The 14,748-nt window shown below is 46.0% G+C and overlaps 1 protein-coding gene and 1 long non-coding RNA gene across 3 annotated transcripts in view; one reads left to right on the plus strand and one right to left on the minus strand.

Moving 5' to 3' along the window:
* LOC309341299 overlaps positions 1 to 14,748 on the minus strand; it is a 204,061-nt gene that overhangs the window by 66,614 nt on the left and 122,699 nt on the right. The gene's annotated exons all lie outside the window — the stretch shown is intronic.
* Positions 1 to 14,748, plus strand: part of LOC309340922 (uncharacterized protein) — a 125,437-nt gene that overhangs the window by 25,018 nt on the left and 85,671 nt on the right. Inside the window, exons 4-5 of the mRNA XM_081860157.1 lie at positions 2,114 to 2,196; positions 4,320 to 4,446. Coding sequence (XP_081716283.1) covers positions 2,114 to 2,196; positions 4,320 to 4,446 — 210 coding nt within the window. The remainder of the gene's footprint in view (positions 1 to 2,113; positions 2,197 to 4,319; positions 4,447 to 14,748) is intronic.

Below are 14,748 nucleotides of genomic sequence, written 5' to 3' on the forward strand. Positions count from 1 at the left end.
TGCCACGCTCTCCTTCCTGCAGATCAGAGGATCCCTGACTCCCCCGAAATCTCCCTTCTTCAAACAAAGGAGTCCCTGGGACTTGAACTCTGTGTGACGTCGCTCAGCCTCATTGCACAACGGAGGAAACATCTGCAAATGGTTTTCCAAAGCTGGACGAGGAGGTGGACTAGCCCCCCCCCCCTCCAAAAAAAAAGGTGGGAGAGAAAGGCCAGGAGTAAAGAGAGGGATCCCAGCCCAGAGTCTGGCTGCTGCATTGGGGACCAGTTTCCCAGTGTCTCCCAGGGCAGCTCCCCACGGAGGCCACTGCAGCCATCCCCTCGCACCCAGAGCAGGGCATCCCAGGACCACATCCTCTCTCTCCCAAAGGGATTGTTGCTGGCAAAGCAGCCGGAAATGGGCGCTGCTCCTCCCTGAGCCTCCAGGGACCTTGGCATCAATGGCTGTGCGTGTGTTAAGCTATCTAATAGAATAATCATAATAAATTGCCAGCCTAAATTTCAAGAGAGATGTCTTTGGCCCACTTGGCCCTCAGGGGGTTGGCCAGAAACATACCTGGCCCTCAGAGCAAAGAAAAAGGGACCCCACCCCAGGAGTCTGTCTTGAGAGTGGCATAGAGACCAAGTGCAAGAAAAGCGGAGGCAGAAGCAGGGGAATGGGGGTGGGGGGAGCAACTTCTGAGGACCCCCGGATGAGGACCCCCACTAGAGCCAAGCATCCATTTTTCAGAAAATACAAATGACTTCCTTATCAGTCAATTCAGACTTCATACATTGACTGGAAAGCAGCAGAAACCAGGTTGATTAATCTCACAGAAATCCCTTCAGTTGCCTCCACAATTTGCATTGCTAGAAGGCTAGAGACATATTTCTTCTCCTCTTACTCCTCTTTCCCCCAAAAAAGATAGCCAATGGTCTGGGCTGTGGTGCAGTCCAGCCCTAGTTCCCAGCAAGACTCATCCATGCTTCCTCAAGGAACCTTTTTCTTCTCCTGATATTAGACAACTTTTGTAACAGAACAATGTATTTGCTTTGTAGGATTTGCTAGAGCTTCCCATTCAGACGGACAGAACTTGGCAGAAGACCAAAGGGTTCCTTCCGATCTCTCAGTGGCTTCCTGAGAGCACAGATGGATGAGCGAGACTCAGCTGGCCCTGGAGCAGGAAGAGGCCATGCCAGCCAAACTGGGAGCAGTGGGGGGTTATGGGAAAACTCTGTGCAGAAGATCCTGGGTGAGGAGGACACTCTCCGCTCAGAGGTGCAGAGCCAGCAGGTGAGGCAGTTCTGCTGCCAGGAGGCCAAAGGACCCCGAGAGGTTTGCAGCCGACTCTACCACCTTGACCGTCAGTGGCTGAAGCCAGAAAGGCACACGAAGGCTGAGATGCTGGACCTGGTGATTTTGGAACAGTTCCTGGCTGTCCTTCCCCCAGAGATGGAGAGCTGGGTGAGGGACTGTGGAGTGGAGACCAGTTCCCAGGCGGTGGCCCTGGCCGAAGGTTTCCTCCTGAGTCAGGCAGAAGACAGAAAGGAGGCAGAGAGAAAGCAGGTGAGAGGGAGACTTTCCTCTGGATACTCCCAAGGGGCTCCAAACAGGACAGAGAACATCCCATAATTGTCTGCTGGTGGCCCATCCTTTTTCTGGGAAAGCATCCATGGAATGAGATCTCACACCCTTCAAGTCTTTGTCATTCTCTTTCTAACATTTCTCACCATTCATTCTCTGTTTTGAATCCTTGTTGCTCTTTCAGGAAAACGATCATTTTGCAGAAATGGACCTGGATTCCTGTGAGGCAGAGAGGCCTCCGTTGGACACCAGAGTGAGGCCACTGGGTAAGGAGGAAGGTGGCTTTTCTCTGTTTGGTCTATTCTGTTGGTTTTCCAACTCATCTAGGGGTTCTTTTCATGTTGTTTTGGAGGGAAACAGTTGGGAATAAGGGTCCAGGGGACGGGAGATGCATTTCTGCACAAACAAACATATGAAATGGGCACAAACATCAAAATGCACTCAGCAAGTTAGGCTTTCTCAAAGGCCCATCTGTAGTTAGAGATGCCCTGTTTCCCCTGTGAGTGAAGCAGGCACACCTGGCACCCTGCTTACCTTTTTTCTCTTGCAGGTGGCAGAAGGATGCTGGCAAGACCTCCTGATCCACCTTTTCATGGGGGCAGAAGGGAAGCAGCGGCTGTGGAACCAGATCAGGTCAGGGGAAGCTGCCTTGTGGGGACAGAGGCCGAGGGATGGAGCAATGTCATGGACTGGTTGGGCACAGAGGAATGGTGGGAGGAAGCAGCCAGGGAACCAGGAAGGGAAGACGGCTCAGAGCCGAAGGAGTGGAGGTGGAAGACGGATGGGCGGTCAGAGGGAGAAGCCTGGGAAGAGGAGGTGTCAGAAGCTGAAGGGGTTGTAAGGATCAGGTGAGATTGCTATGAGGAATTATAACAAATATAGAGTAAGCCATCTGTGTCAGCAATGAAAGCATTGCATTGACTGGGTATAAACTATTTTGATATGATTCTTGATCAATCTACAACTCTGCATCTCTGGCCATTTCCTCTGCTGGCCATTTCTCTTGTCACGTACACAGCCCAGTTGCTTGACAGGCAGGCATCCTGGGCCATAAAGATAGTGGGCAAGTTTCTTTGATGTAGGATGTTAATCTTAGGGCCAGGAAGCAGATCTCACATGAAGGTGATAATGATTGCTGTCCTCCTGGCCATCCTTATCATAGGTATTGCTTGTTTATCACCTCCGGGGTTGCCAAATGTCTTATTTGTAGTTCTGTTCTTTGTTTGCCTCGTGCTTAATTAGTTATGGTGGTTTAACTTTCTCCCCACGTGGGTTTGTGGAAATGCTCAGAAGAAATCTGATTGGTTCTTACGAACACTCTCTAAAAAGTTCTTTTGTGAATAAAAACTACCTGGGCCAGGGACTGCACACGGACAGAAGAAGAAGAAGAAGAGTTTGGATTTGATATCCCACCTTTCACTCCCTTTAAGGAGTCTCAAAGCGGCTCACATTCTCCTTTCCCTTCCTCCCCCACAACAAACACTCTGTGAGGTGAGTGGGGCTGAGAGACTTCAAAGAAGTGTGACTGGCCCAAGGTCACCCAGCAGCTGCAGGTGGAGGAGCGGAGACGCGAACCCGGTTACCCAGATTACAAGTCCACCGCTCTTAACGACTACACCACACTGGACAGGCACAGAGAGACACGATTATACGCACCCTTCCCAGAGCAATGGATCCAAACTACAAGAAAGAAGATTCCACCTAAACATTAGGAAGAACTTCCTGACAGTAAGAGCTGTTCGACAGTGGAATTTGCTGCCAAGGAGTGTGGTGGAGTCTTCTTCTTTGGAGGTCTTTAAGCAGAGGCTTGACAACCATATGTCAGGAGTGCTCTGATGGTGTTTCCTGCTTGGCAGGGGGTTGGACTCGATGGCCCTTGTGGTCTCTTCCAACTATATGATTCTATAAGTCTTGCTGGTTCAAGTCTCTGTGTGTATTCTTATTAATCAGAGTTCGATCCTTCCTTTACTTTGTGAACGCCTCAAGTAAATATCCTTCCTTTACTTTGTGAACGCAACAAGGGGTAACAGGGCTTAGTGAGCTGGGAGACTCTGTGGCAGAATGCAGCCCAGAACCAGAGGCAGAAGAGGAAGGAGGCAAGTGGGAGGAGGGAGGTCGAGAGGCAGAGATGAGTCAGGAGAAGGAGGAGCCACCGGGGGCTCCCTCTCCATCCACCAGAATCCACCCTCCCTGCTTGTCTCTCAGAGCCAGGAGACCCCCTGCAATGCAGGAATCTCTGCTAGATCATACAAGACAGATGACCATCCAAATTAGGCTTATCTTATTTCTAGACTGATCACTGAAAGCAAAAATTGGTTTCTAAGCAGTGGACAAATGAGAACAAATAGTGGTCTGGATTCACCCTACCAGCCCCATCCGCTGCAAAATGGGGCCTGCCCCCCATTCCTCCCCTCCCCCTCTCCATGCCCCAATGAACCCCTTAAATTTGGCTCTAGGGCATTGGGAAGGAACCTTCCCAGAACAGCACAGGAGGAGAGGAGAAAGTGGATCCTTCCATCTGCCCATCTGAGTAGGCAGAATGACTTGGAAAACACAAGGTGGAGTACCAACTATTTGCACAAAGACGAATACCCATAATTAAAACGCAGAATAAAATAAGCATCCATAAATAAAATGTGCAGCAAAGCAATCCTATTGAAACAACACCGCAATTAACAGGAAGGAAACAACAGAGCATTGTGTAGCAGATCATATTTCTGCTGTCTCAGAGGAGGACATTTCCCTTTTTCTTTTAGGGTCCAGTGTGCTTTGAAGATGTCGCTGTTTGTTTCACAGACGAGGAGTGGGCGTTCCTGGATCCTGACCAGAGAGCTCTGCATAAGGACGTCATGGAGGAGAATCGTGGGATCGTGGCCTCTCTTGGTAAGCCTCCCTGTGGGATCGTCCTATCTGCCTGGAAATTCAAAAAATACCTCTGTGCGACCAACCTCATCTATTTTCACAGAGCTCAACCGTGGCCCCTATAACACCTGGGAACATAACACCCCCCACAATATACAGTAACTTACAGTTTTTTCTTTGAACAATCAAATTATTTTTCTTTGAACAATCAAATTATTCCTTTTTCTTCCATGATTGGGCTGGCCTGAACTGTTAGTTTCTGTGTGTTGCCACTGTGCAGTGCTCTTGGAGTCACAAGACTCTGTTTACATTCCAGAGACATTCCAGACTGTTGGAAGTCTCACGGAAGACAAGAGATGGATGTGATGTTACTGGTTTCCTGTTCCTTTGTTTTTCAGTTGCTCTCTGCTCTCACAGAGAGAGGATGTATTTTTTTTCTGTCTGCATAGCTTAGCAATAAAACTCTTATCATGTAGCTCATATTTCTCGTCCTTCCCTGTGCTGGATACTCTGCGTAATGGGGGGAAACGTGCCTGGAGTCTTATCAGAGGCTCAGGTCGCTAATTATCTTTGGAGGGTAATCCGAAGGCTCGACTGGAGGAGTCGCTTGATCGAACGCAACTCTGACAAGAACTGCCCAGGCCATCTTAAATGTCAGCTTCATAATTGTTAGGAAAGATAAGTTGTGAAGTTTAGAGCTTACAAGGTTAACAGCTCAGAATGTCCTGCATCTGGGGAGGAGCTTTCATAACAACCGGGAAAGCTGTTTCTTCGTTCTTTCTGACTTTCGTTTTCTGCTGAGACAAGGAAGACGCAATGTCTGCATCTTCCGATGGTTTATCTTGCTGTACATACAATAAAGCTGTTATTTTAGAGGAACAGCAGTGTATTGGATTCTGTGTTCTGCAAGCTCACACACACAAGCAGCACTCGCTGTGCCGCTCTGCTACAAGTCTGGGAATTCTGGAGCTGTGGAAACGTACCGGACACCACATACGTAGCTTCAGGTTTTCTGTTTTTGTATTTGCTCCTGTCAGTCTTGGGTTGATCAAAGAAATGACTGACAATGGAGATGAAGGGGGTGCCATGGTTGGGCCAAACAAAATTCATCCCAGAGAAGAGCTAGACTTATTGAATCTCAGGTAGTAGTAGCAGTGATGATGATGATGATGATGATGATGATGATGATTTACAAACTTAATCTTTTCCAGAACAGGATTGCCCTTAAATTGATGTAACACTGTAGTAATAACAATATTTTTTATTTATACCCTGCCCATTTGGCTGGGTTGCCCAAGCCACTCTGGGCCGCTTCCAACACATATAGAAACATGAAACATAAATATTAATCTGATCCCATATAAAAAGAACATTAACTTTAAAGTGAACAACTTCTCCTAGTGGCCAAAATTGTGGGAACCTTTTGTGAAAAGTGTATTTCTGAGGTTTGATGGCTCATAACACCACTTTTGTGTGGAGTAATACCATAAAATTATATAGCAATGGAAAGATAATTTAATGAAGAATGTAATGAAAGAACATTTATGAAGGAGTATTTATTAGAACAGCAGCCATAACCATTTATTAGAACAGCAGTCATAACCATTGGCAACCTTTAGCTTTAATTACGGCCTTACAATGCCTTCCCATGATATGAACCAAGTTTTTAGTTCTGCAACTGTAATAAAGTGAAACAAAGATTAAATTATTGCCTCTGTTAATTGGACTTTATTGCTGGGTTGCTTCTGACTAACAAGTTTCTTTAGTCGGCTCCATAGATTTCTGATTGGGTTAAAGTTTGGGCTATTCCCAGGCCATTCCAGCAGTGAAATATCTTTATCTTGAAAGCACCTTTTGCACACAGCAGCAACATGACATGGAGCGGAATCCTGTTGAAGTATAAAATAGAATATATATATGTGTGTGTGTGTGGAATGTTTCCAAGGGGTTGCTCGAGAGCAAGCAGGCAAATATCTCCCTGCTTAGCTGTGAAGCCTTGCTTTTGCTGCCAAAATAAAGCTTATCTGTCCGGAGCGCCACTCTCCCGTGGCCGACTCAGTCGCTGGCAGAATCCGTGAGTGGGCGGTTCCTAAACTTTCCCCAGCAAAGCAGCTTCTTGATGCCCAGTCTGCGCCTCCCCTCTCTGCACGGATGCTTTCTGCGCAAGGAGAGCATGGGTAACGGAGGACCCCTCTCCTCCCCGCTTTGCCCAGGCAAGTTGTCCTGGCACCGCCTTGCCTCTTCCGACTCCTGCAGCTCCGCTCCACTGGAGGCGTGTTTACTCTCCTCCGTTGAAGAGGAGCTGCTTTCCATGATCCCTGGAGGCTCTCTGTGATCCATTCGGCTTTTCCTCTCTCCCTCCTGAACCGATGGCAGTTCCCTGACAATATGCTTCAACACCTGTGAAAGGATCACCTGAGGAACGCTTCAGTTTGGGTGCAAATATTTCATTTATGCATTTTAGGGCATTTACATTCCCATTAATGACATAAATTTTGCCCACACCTTTTGCTGCCATACAACCCCAGATCAACACACTATCTGGGTGTTTCACGGTCGGTGTAATGCAAGTAGGATGTAAATCTTCTCTGATTCTTCTCCTCACGTATGTCATGCCATCACTACCAAGCAAGGAGATTTGGGTCTCATCGCACCAAATAACATTGTCCCATTGTTCCGCTGTCCAGTTAACATGGGTTTAATCTTTTCAACCTTTGCTTGAGAGATGACAATGGCTTCTTCCTTAGAATTCTAACATTTAGACCAGTCCTTGTACTCAACTTCACATTACATTGCACCATGTCATCTTGTATCCACCCAGATGATTTTCTTCTGTCATGTAGGGACAGTGTCTCCACTCGTCCATTGTCACTTGCCTTTGTGCACCTTTCCCTGCCTTTACCAGTCTGATTTTGTAGTGACTGAATCTCCTTATACCTCTTCAAAAATATATAAAGGCCAGCTCTGGTTAAGATTTTCGTAATATTTCATCAATTTCTTTATAACTGTAGCCTTGTTCACTTAACAGTACAATTTTACATCGCTTTCTGGGTGACCAGTCAACTCTTTATGCCATTTCTGTAATTTTATTATGTTTTACAAGAACACAAAAAAACCCAACCAACTTGATAGCAATCCCAAAGACACTGACAAAAGTCAACCTAAGCAAGTTGTGCTTCCTTTTTCTGGTTATTTGGCTATAGCATTAGCTTTAGATAGAATATGGGTAAATGAACAATTTCCGTTGATACATAATTGTATGATATTATTCCAAAAGAAGCAGTGTTATGAGCCATCAAACCCCTAAAATACACTTTTCCCCAAAAGTATTCCACAATTTTGACCACTACTGTATATCAAACAAAGCAACATTCAGCACCTCAACAAAATCTCATAATAAATATGTTGCTTAATGACAAACAACAAAGGTAATAAACACACTGAACTCCCTTCAGTTCTTCTCCATTTGTTCCTGAGGTTCTAATCCCTTTTTGTCTCCATGGCAGATTGTGATGTAGCAGAAATCAAGAACGAAGGTGACCACGATAAAATCCCCAGAGAGAAGAAGCCACGTGAAAATTTGGAGTGCGGAGAAAGCTGCAGTCAGCGCTCCCATTCCACTTCCCATCAACAAAATATCCTTGGAAAGAAACTCTATCAGTGTGTGGAATGTGGAAAGAGCTTCAGTCAGAGCTGTGTTCTCACTTCCCATCAGAGAATTCATACAGGGGAGAAACCCTATCAGTGTGTGGAATGTGGAAGGAGCTTCAGGAAGAGCTCCTCTCTCACTTCCCATCGAAGAATTCATACAGGGGAGAAACCCTATCAGTGTGTGGAATGTGGAAAGTGCTTCACTCATAGCTCCAGCCTCACTTCCCATCAAAGAATTCATACAGGGGAGAAACCCTATCAGTGTGTGGAATGTGGAAAGAGCTTCAGTCAGAGCTCCAACCTCACTACCCATCAAAGAATTCATACAGGGAAGAAACCCTATCAGTGTGTGGAATGTGGAAAGAGCTTCAGTCAGAGCTCCAACCTCACTTTCCATCAAAGAATTCATACAGGGAAGAAACCCTATCAGTGTGTGGAATGTGGAAAGAGCTTCAGTCAGAGCTCCCATCTCTATACCCATCAAAGAATTCATACAGGGGAGAAACCCTATCCGTGTGTGGAATGTGGAAAGAGCTTCACTCATAGCTCCTCTCTCACTTCCCATCAAAGAATTCATACAGGGGAGAAACCCTTTCAGTGTGTGGAATGTGGAAGGAACTTCAGGAAGAGCTCCTCTCTCACTTCCCATCAAAGAATTCATACAGGGGAGAAACCCTATCAGTGTGTGGAATGTGGAAAGAGCTTCACTCATAGCTCCAACCTCACTTTCCATCAAAGAATTCATACAGGGAAGAAACCCTATCATTGTGTGGAATGTGGAAAGAGCTTCAGTCAGAGCTCCAACCTCACTTTCCATCAAATAATTCATACAGGGGAGAAACCCTATCAGTGTGTGGAATGTGGAAAGAGCTTCACTCATAGCTCCAACCTCACTTTCCATCAAAGAATTCATACAGGGGAGAAACCCTATCAGTGTGTGGAATGTGGAAAGAGCTTCAGTCAGAGCTCCCATCTCTATACCCATCAAAGAATTCATACAGGGGAGAAACCCTATCAGTGTGTGGAATGTGGAAAGAGCTTCAGTCAGAGTTGCGATCTCACTTCCCATCAAAGAATTCATACAGGGGAGAAACCCTTTCAGTGTGTGGAATGTGGAAGGAACTTCAGGAAGAGCTCCTCTCTCACTTCCCATCAAAGAATTCATACAGGGGAGAAACCCTATCAGTGTGTGGAATGTGGAAAGAGCTTCACTCATAGCTCCTCTCTCACTTCCCATCAAAGAATTCATACAGGGAAGAAACCCTATCAGTGTGTGGAATGTGGAAAGAGCTTCAGTCAGAGCTCCAACCTCATTACCCATCAAAGAATTCATACAGGGGAGAAACCCTATCCGTGTGTGGAATGTGGAAAGAGCTTCACTCATAGCTCCTCTCTCACTTCCCATCAAAGAATTCATACAGGGGAGAAACCATATTAGTGTGTGGAATGTGGAAAGAGCTTCTGGAAGAGCTCCGATCTCACTTCCCATCAAAGAATCTATACAAAGGTCAGTTTGTGTTTTTATATTGTGTTTTTATGTTGTAACATTCCTGATACTTGTGGGTGTAGGGAATAGGCACCAACTCTTAAAGCCCTAGCGGTCTTTGTCCCCCAATAAAATATTTGAGGAGGACACCCCCCAGGTTTTTTTGGTTTTTTTCCCCAGACACAACCTTTTATTCTTCCACTACTTGCCATACAATTTCTCTTTTAATTTTCTCTCTATATATAAATAAATAAATAAAGTACAAAGGTCACAAGAAAATCAAAATACTAGAAAATACAAAAGTGTGGAGGTCCCATATTTGCAGGCCAAACGCAAAAGTTGCTTTGAAGCAGGGTTTCCCAAACTTGGGTCCCCAGCAGCTCCTGGACTACAGTTTCCATCATCCCTTCCCGTTAGTCCTGCTAGCTAGGGATGATGGGAGTTGTAGTCCAAAAACAGCTGGAGACCCATGTTTGCTTTAAAGGGAAGGTAGGCTGGCCCTGTGACACCCTCTGCTGGCTAATTGGAATTTATAGATCTCAAAACTGAAGTTTATCGGCACTTCAACTTCTAGGGAGCTTCTAGGTGCTTTCTGCACCACCTAGAGTACCGACAGAATTGTGGCTTCTACTGGCAACACACAGAATGCGCTGAGTTCAAAAAAGCTGAGATCTTTCAGTCAGCTCTGGGTAGGCTGTTGTATCTGTCCCAGTGGAGCAGACCAGACATTGCTTTTGCTACCAATCTGCTCAGCAGGAAAGCTACAAACCGCAGTGTGAGTGCCTGGAATGGTATCAAGAGGGTGCTGCGTATCTGCAGGATACCAAGGATTTCTGTCTCAAGCTGTCATCTAAGGGTGACCTCAAGCTGATGTTCTGGAGAGATAGCGATTGGACAAATCTGGCTAACAGGAAGTCCGTATCTGGGATGGTGGTAAGGTTTGGGGACTGTTTGGTTGGGTGGAAGTCCCGGTGTCCTGGTCCCGGGGGTTAATCAAGAGGCAAGGTCCAAGTCCAGCCCGTGGTCGATGAAGCAATATGAAGGCAGTCCATAAAAGTTGAAGCTGGGTGCAGGGCAGGGTTCAGGCAGCGACTGACAACCACCAACGTTGCTCCCGCAACTTGGGACTGTGGCTGGCTTTTATATGTCCCGAGGCATAGGGCGGCCCTGATCCTCAGAAGACTCGCCTCTCGTGGCCTGGAGGCGAGCACTCTTCCTGCGGGAACTTAGTTCCCTCCGCCTCTCTGCCCTGAGCCTCTGCAGCTCAGGAGAGGCTGGAGGGTTACCGGACCCAGAGGCAACCCCAGCTTCCTCTGACGGGGCTGAGAGTGGAGCACCTGCAGGCAATGTGTCCTCCATCACCTCAGGAGCCAGAGCAGACTCAGCTGGTGCTTGCACCTGAGGATCCAGCACAGGTGGGGTCCTTTCAGGCTCATGCCCCAACCCTGGCTCAGCTGCTTCTGGAGGTGGGGAATCCTGTGCAGGCTGGGATTCCTCAGGTTCAGCATCAGAATCCAAATCCCAAGCCATCACACCCAGAAGACAAGTCTCATTGCGCTTTCCTTTACTGAAGCTGAATTCAGTGTGCTGTCTGAGCTTTGCAGGGAATTGGAATTCTATGTTTGTTTGGTTCAAGAAATCTGCAGGGATTGTTGTTTGCCTGTCACGGTGTGGGAGAACAATCAACCCTGTCTGAAGTTGGCAGAGTCTGGGCAGTTTAAGGCCAGAACCAAACACCTAGACATCCGTTTCCAGAATGTGTTTCAGAGTATCCAGTTAGGCTTGGTGAGATTGCAGTACTGTTCAAGCCAGAAGAACCTGGCAGATGGGTTCATGAAACCTTTGAGCTTTCAGCGTCATAGGGAGTTCTGTAAAGGTCTGTGTTTGGGGTAAGTGGTGAAACTTACGAGCCCCCAGCAGTGCAGGACGAGAGGGGTGTGATGGGGAATCAGAGCTTTACAGGGTTAACAGCTCAGAACCCATCGTCCTGCCTGTTCTGGAGAGGAGCTGTCTCCAACTTCTGGAGAAGCTGCTTCTTTGTTCTGTCTGACTTTCGCTTTTGCTGCCGAACAAGGAAGCAAGATGCCTGCTGTCTCGGATGGTTTGTTTATTTTTACTGTTCTGCTGTAAATAAAGCTGTTAGTTTAGAAGAACAGCGTGTGGACTCTATCTTCTGCAAGCTTACACACCAAGCGGCTAGCGCTGTGCACACTCTGCTACAAGTACAGAAAGCTGAATGGAACACAGGGAAGTGTGCCAGACTCCACAACACTTTGCACCTCCAAGGAGTCTTCACCCAACTGGTGGATCGGACCCTTCTTGGTGTAAATATGGTGAACCAGTTCCATCTTCCACATAGGTTTGCCTTAGCCTTTGTACTGGAACAGCTAGTGACCACATCTGCGCAGATCATCCTGGCGTTTGGACTCTGCCCAAACTTCTCACAGGAAAAACATCCACTGCTTCCAACACAGCAGTGCCACCTGCTGGTTGCAGTGATGGTTGGGATGACGTGGCAGCCAACTCCCCTTGCTCCTCCTGCTTTGGAGATTTCACCCCCTGAACAGGAAACACCCCCCTTGTGCACTCTTCTTCCAAAAGCTTCCCTTTTGTGGAGCTTTTGGTTTCAGGAACACATCCCTGCATGGTCCGGGATACTGTTTCAGCTTTCCCCGGGGTGTAACTTCTGGCAGTCTGCTCAGCAGCCCCCGCCATCTTGAAGTGTCCATCATGTGGTGCAGCTTTCATTCCTAGTATACCAGTCACAGAAAATTGCTGATGTGTTAACCAAGCTAAACCTGATGGATGCTAACCCTGTAGACACACCATTGACAACAGGTTATCAGGGAGATGACACGGAAGAAGCATTTTCTGACACTACACTGTACAGAAGTGTGCTAGGCAAGCTAAACTTCATTGCCAGATGTTCAAGACCTGACATTGCAGTTAGCTGTAACTTGCTAAGCAGACAAGTCAACATTCCTACTGTTAAGGATTGGAAAGCTCTGAAACGCATAGCACACTATTTGAAAGGCACTATGCATTACAGACTGACATTTAACAATCAGAAGTCTGATGGTCTTGAGATATTTGCTGATGCGAGTTTTGGAAGTGACACTACAGACAGGAAAAGTACGTCTGGAGTTTGCTATATGTACAACCAGGGTCTATTTGATTGGTTGTGCAAGAAGCTGCAACATGCTAGAGAATGTGTTCAGAAAGGACTTGTAACGGTGTCCTACATGCCAAGTAATGAAATTCCTGCTGAGTTATTGTCTAAGGTTGTTCCGAAGGATCAACACTGTACTGTAGTTTAGAAATAAAACTCTTTACAATGTAGCCAAACCTCTCGTCTCTTCCCTGTACTGGGAACCCTGCTGGATAGAATGTGCTTGATATATAATGAGCTGAAAAAGGTATTTAAGTATACCTTCACTAAGAAACCAGAGGCCTTCCTTCTGGGTATTGTCGGCCAGAAGGTGTTAAAGAAGGACCGAACATTCTTTATGTATGCAACAACGGCAGCAAGGATACTCATCGCAAAAAACTGGAAAACTCAAGATCTACCCACACTGGAAGAGTGGCAGATGCAACTGATGGACTATATGCAACTGGCCGAGATGACTGGCAGAATCTGTGATCTGGGAGAAGAGAAGATGGAGGAAGACTGGGAGAAATTCAAGATGTTTCTACAAAAACATTGTAATTTGGTTGAAGGTTAAGAAGGATGCTAGATTATAAAAAATTGGCCACCACTAAATTAGATTTAAATTTGATGATAAGCGAGACTAAAGAAAATATAAAATTTTTTGGAAGAAGTGCTAGATTATATTTGAATGAGTGGACATGAGATTGTAAACAAGTTGATAATTTGTTTGGAAAAAACTTTTAACGATGTAAATGGGAGCGGGAGATGCGAGGGAGTCCAAAGAAGTGATGAAATTATGTCTGTGATAGAAGACTGTTTATTATTTGTGCATTTATATCTAAAGACCTTAATAAATATTTATATATATATATAAAAAAGAATGTGCTTGAGGCCTTATCAAAGGCTCAGGTCATTAAACACGTCGGAGGCGATTTCAAAGGCTCAGCTCGGAGGAAGATGAGGCCTTATCGGCTTGGCCGAACGGAGATTCTGACAAAGATTCACAAAATGTTTAGGGGACTGCGTACCCCCAGGAAAAAAGCACTGGATCTAGCCAACATCTTTCTTTTTTCTTTTACAAACATTTTATTGGTTTTGAATGAATCATAGAATTATAGAGTTGAAAGGGACCCCAGGGGACATCTAGTCCAGCCCCCTGAATGCAAGAAACTCTGCTAAAGCATTCATGACAGAATGAACCACGCACATCACAAACACAATAACAACATTTATGTAGAAGTGTCCATGTACTGTTCGAATAGGAACCAAGACGGGTGACCAGTGGAATGAATAAATGCTTACTCCCAGCATCTAGTGCTTAAACCAAAGGGAAGCACTATCTCCATATTGATGCAGTGGGAAGGGGGTGGGGGTGGGGAGACTGCCTGTCTAATGGAAGAAGAAGAAGAAGAAGAAGAAGAAGAAGAAGAAGAAGAGGACGATGAAGAGGAGGAGTTTGGATTTGATATCCCGCTTTATCACTACCCTAAGGAGTCTCAAAGCTGCTCACAATCTCCTTCCCCTTCCTTCCCCACCACAAACACTCTGTGAGGTGAGTGGGGCTGAGAGACTTCAAGAAGTGTGACTGGCCCAAGGTCTCCCAGCAGCTGCATGTGGAGGAGCGGGGAAGCGAACCCGGTTCACCAGATTATGAGTCCACTGCTCTTAACCACTACACCACGCTGGCTGATGTTGTTTTATTCCCCTTCTTTTTTTCGTTAGAGTGTATATTAATTTCCCCCCAAAAAACCTCCAATTAACATATCAAATCATAATCCAATAAAAATAAAAAACTAAAATAAAAAAGATCAAATTGTCTTCCAAATTGTAATTTTGATTTTACGACTTCCCATAGCCTGAACCTCGAAGCATATCCAAATCTCAGTCCTGCCTCTCGTTTCATTCCCCTTCTAACAACTCTGTTGTGTTGTGTCAAATGTCCATACAGGTTTATATGCCATCTTTGATCAATCCAGCCTGCAGTTGATGGTCCATCCTGAAGCTCCAAATGCCTCATGGAATCATAGAATCATAGAGT

The sequence above is a fragment of the Podarcis erhardii genome (assembly GCF_964252035.2).
Source record: "Podarcis erhardii genome assembly, chromosome: 4".
NCBI classification, from domain to species: Eukaryota; Metazoa; Chordata; class Lepidosauria; order Squamata; family Lacertidae; genus Podarcis; species Podarcis erhardii.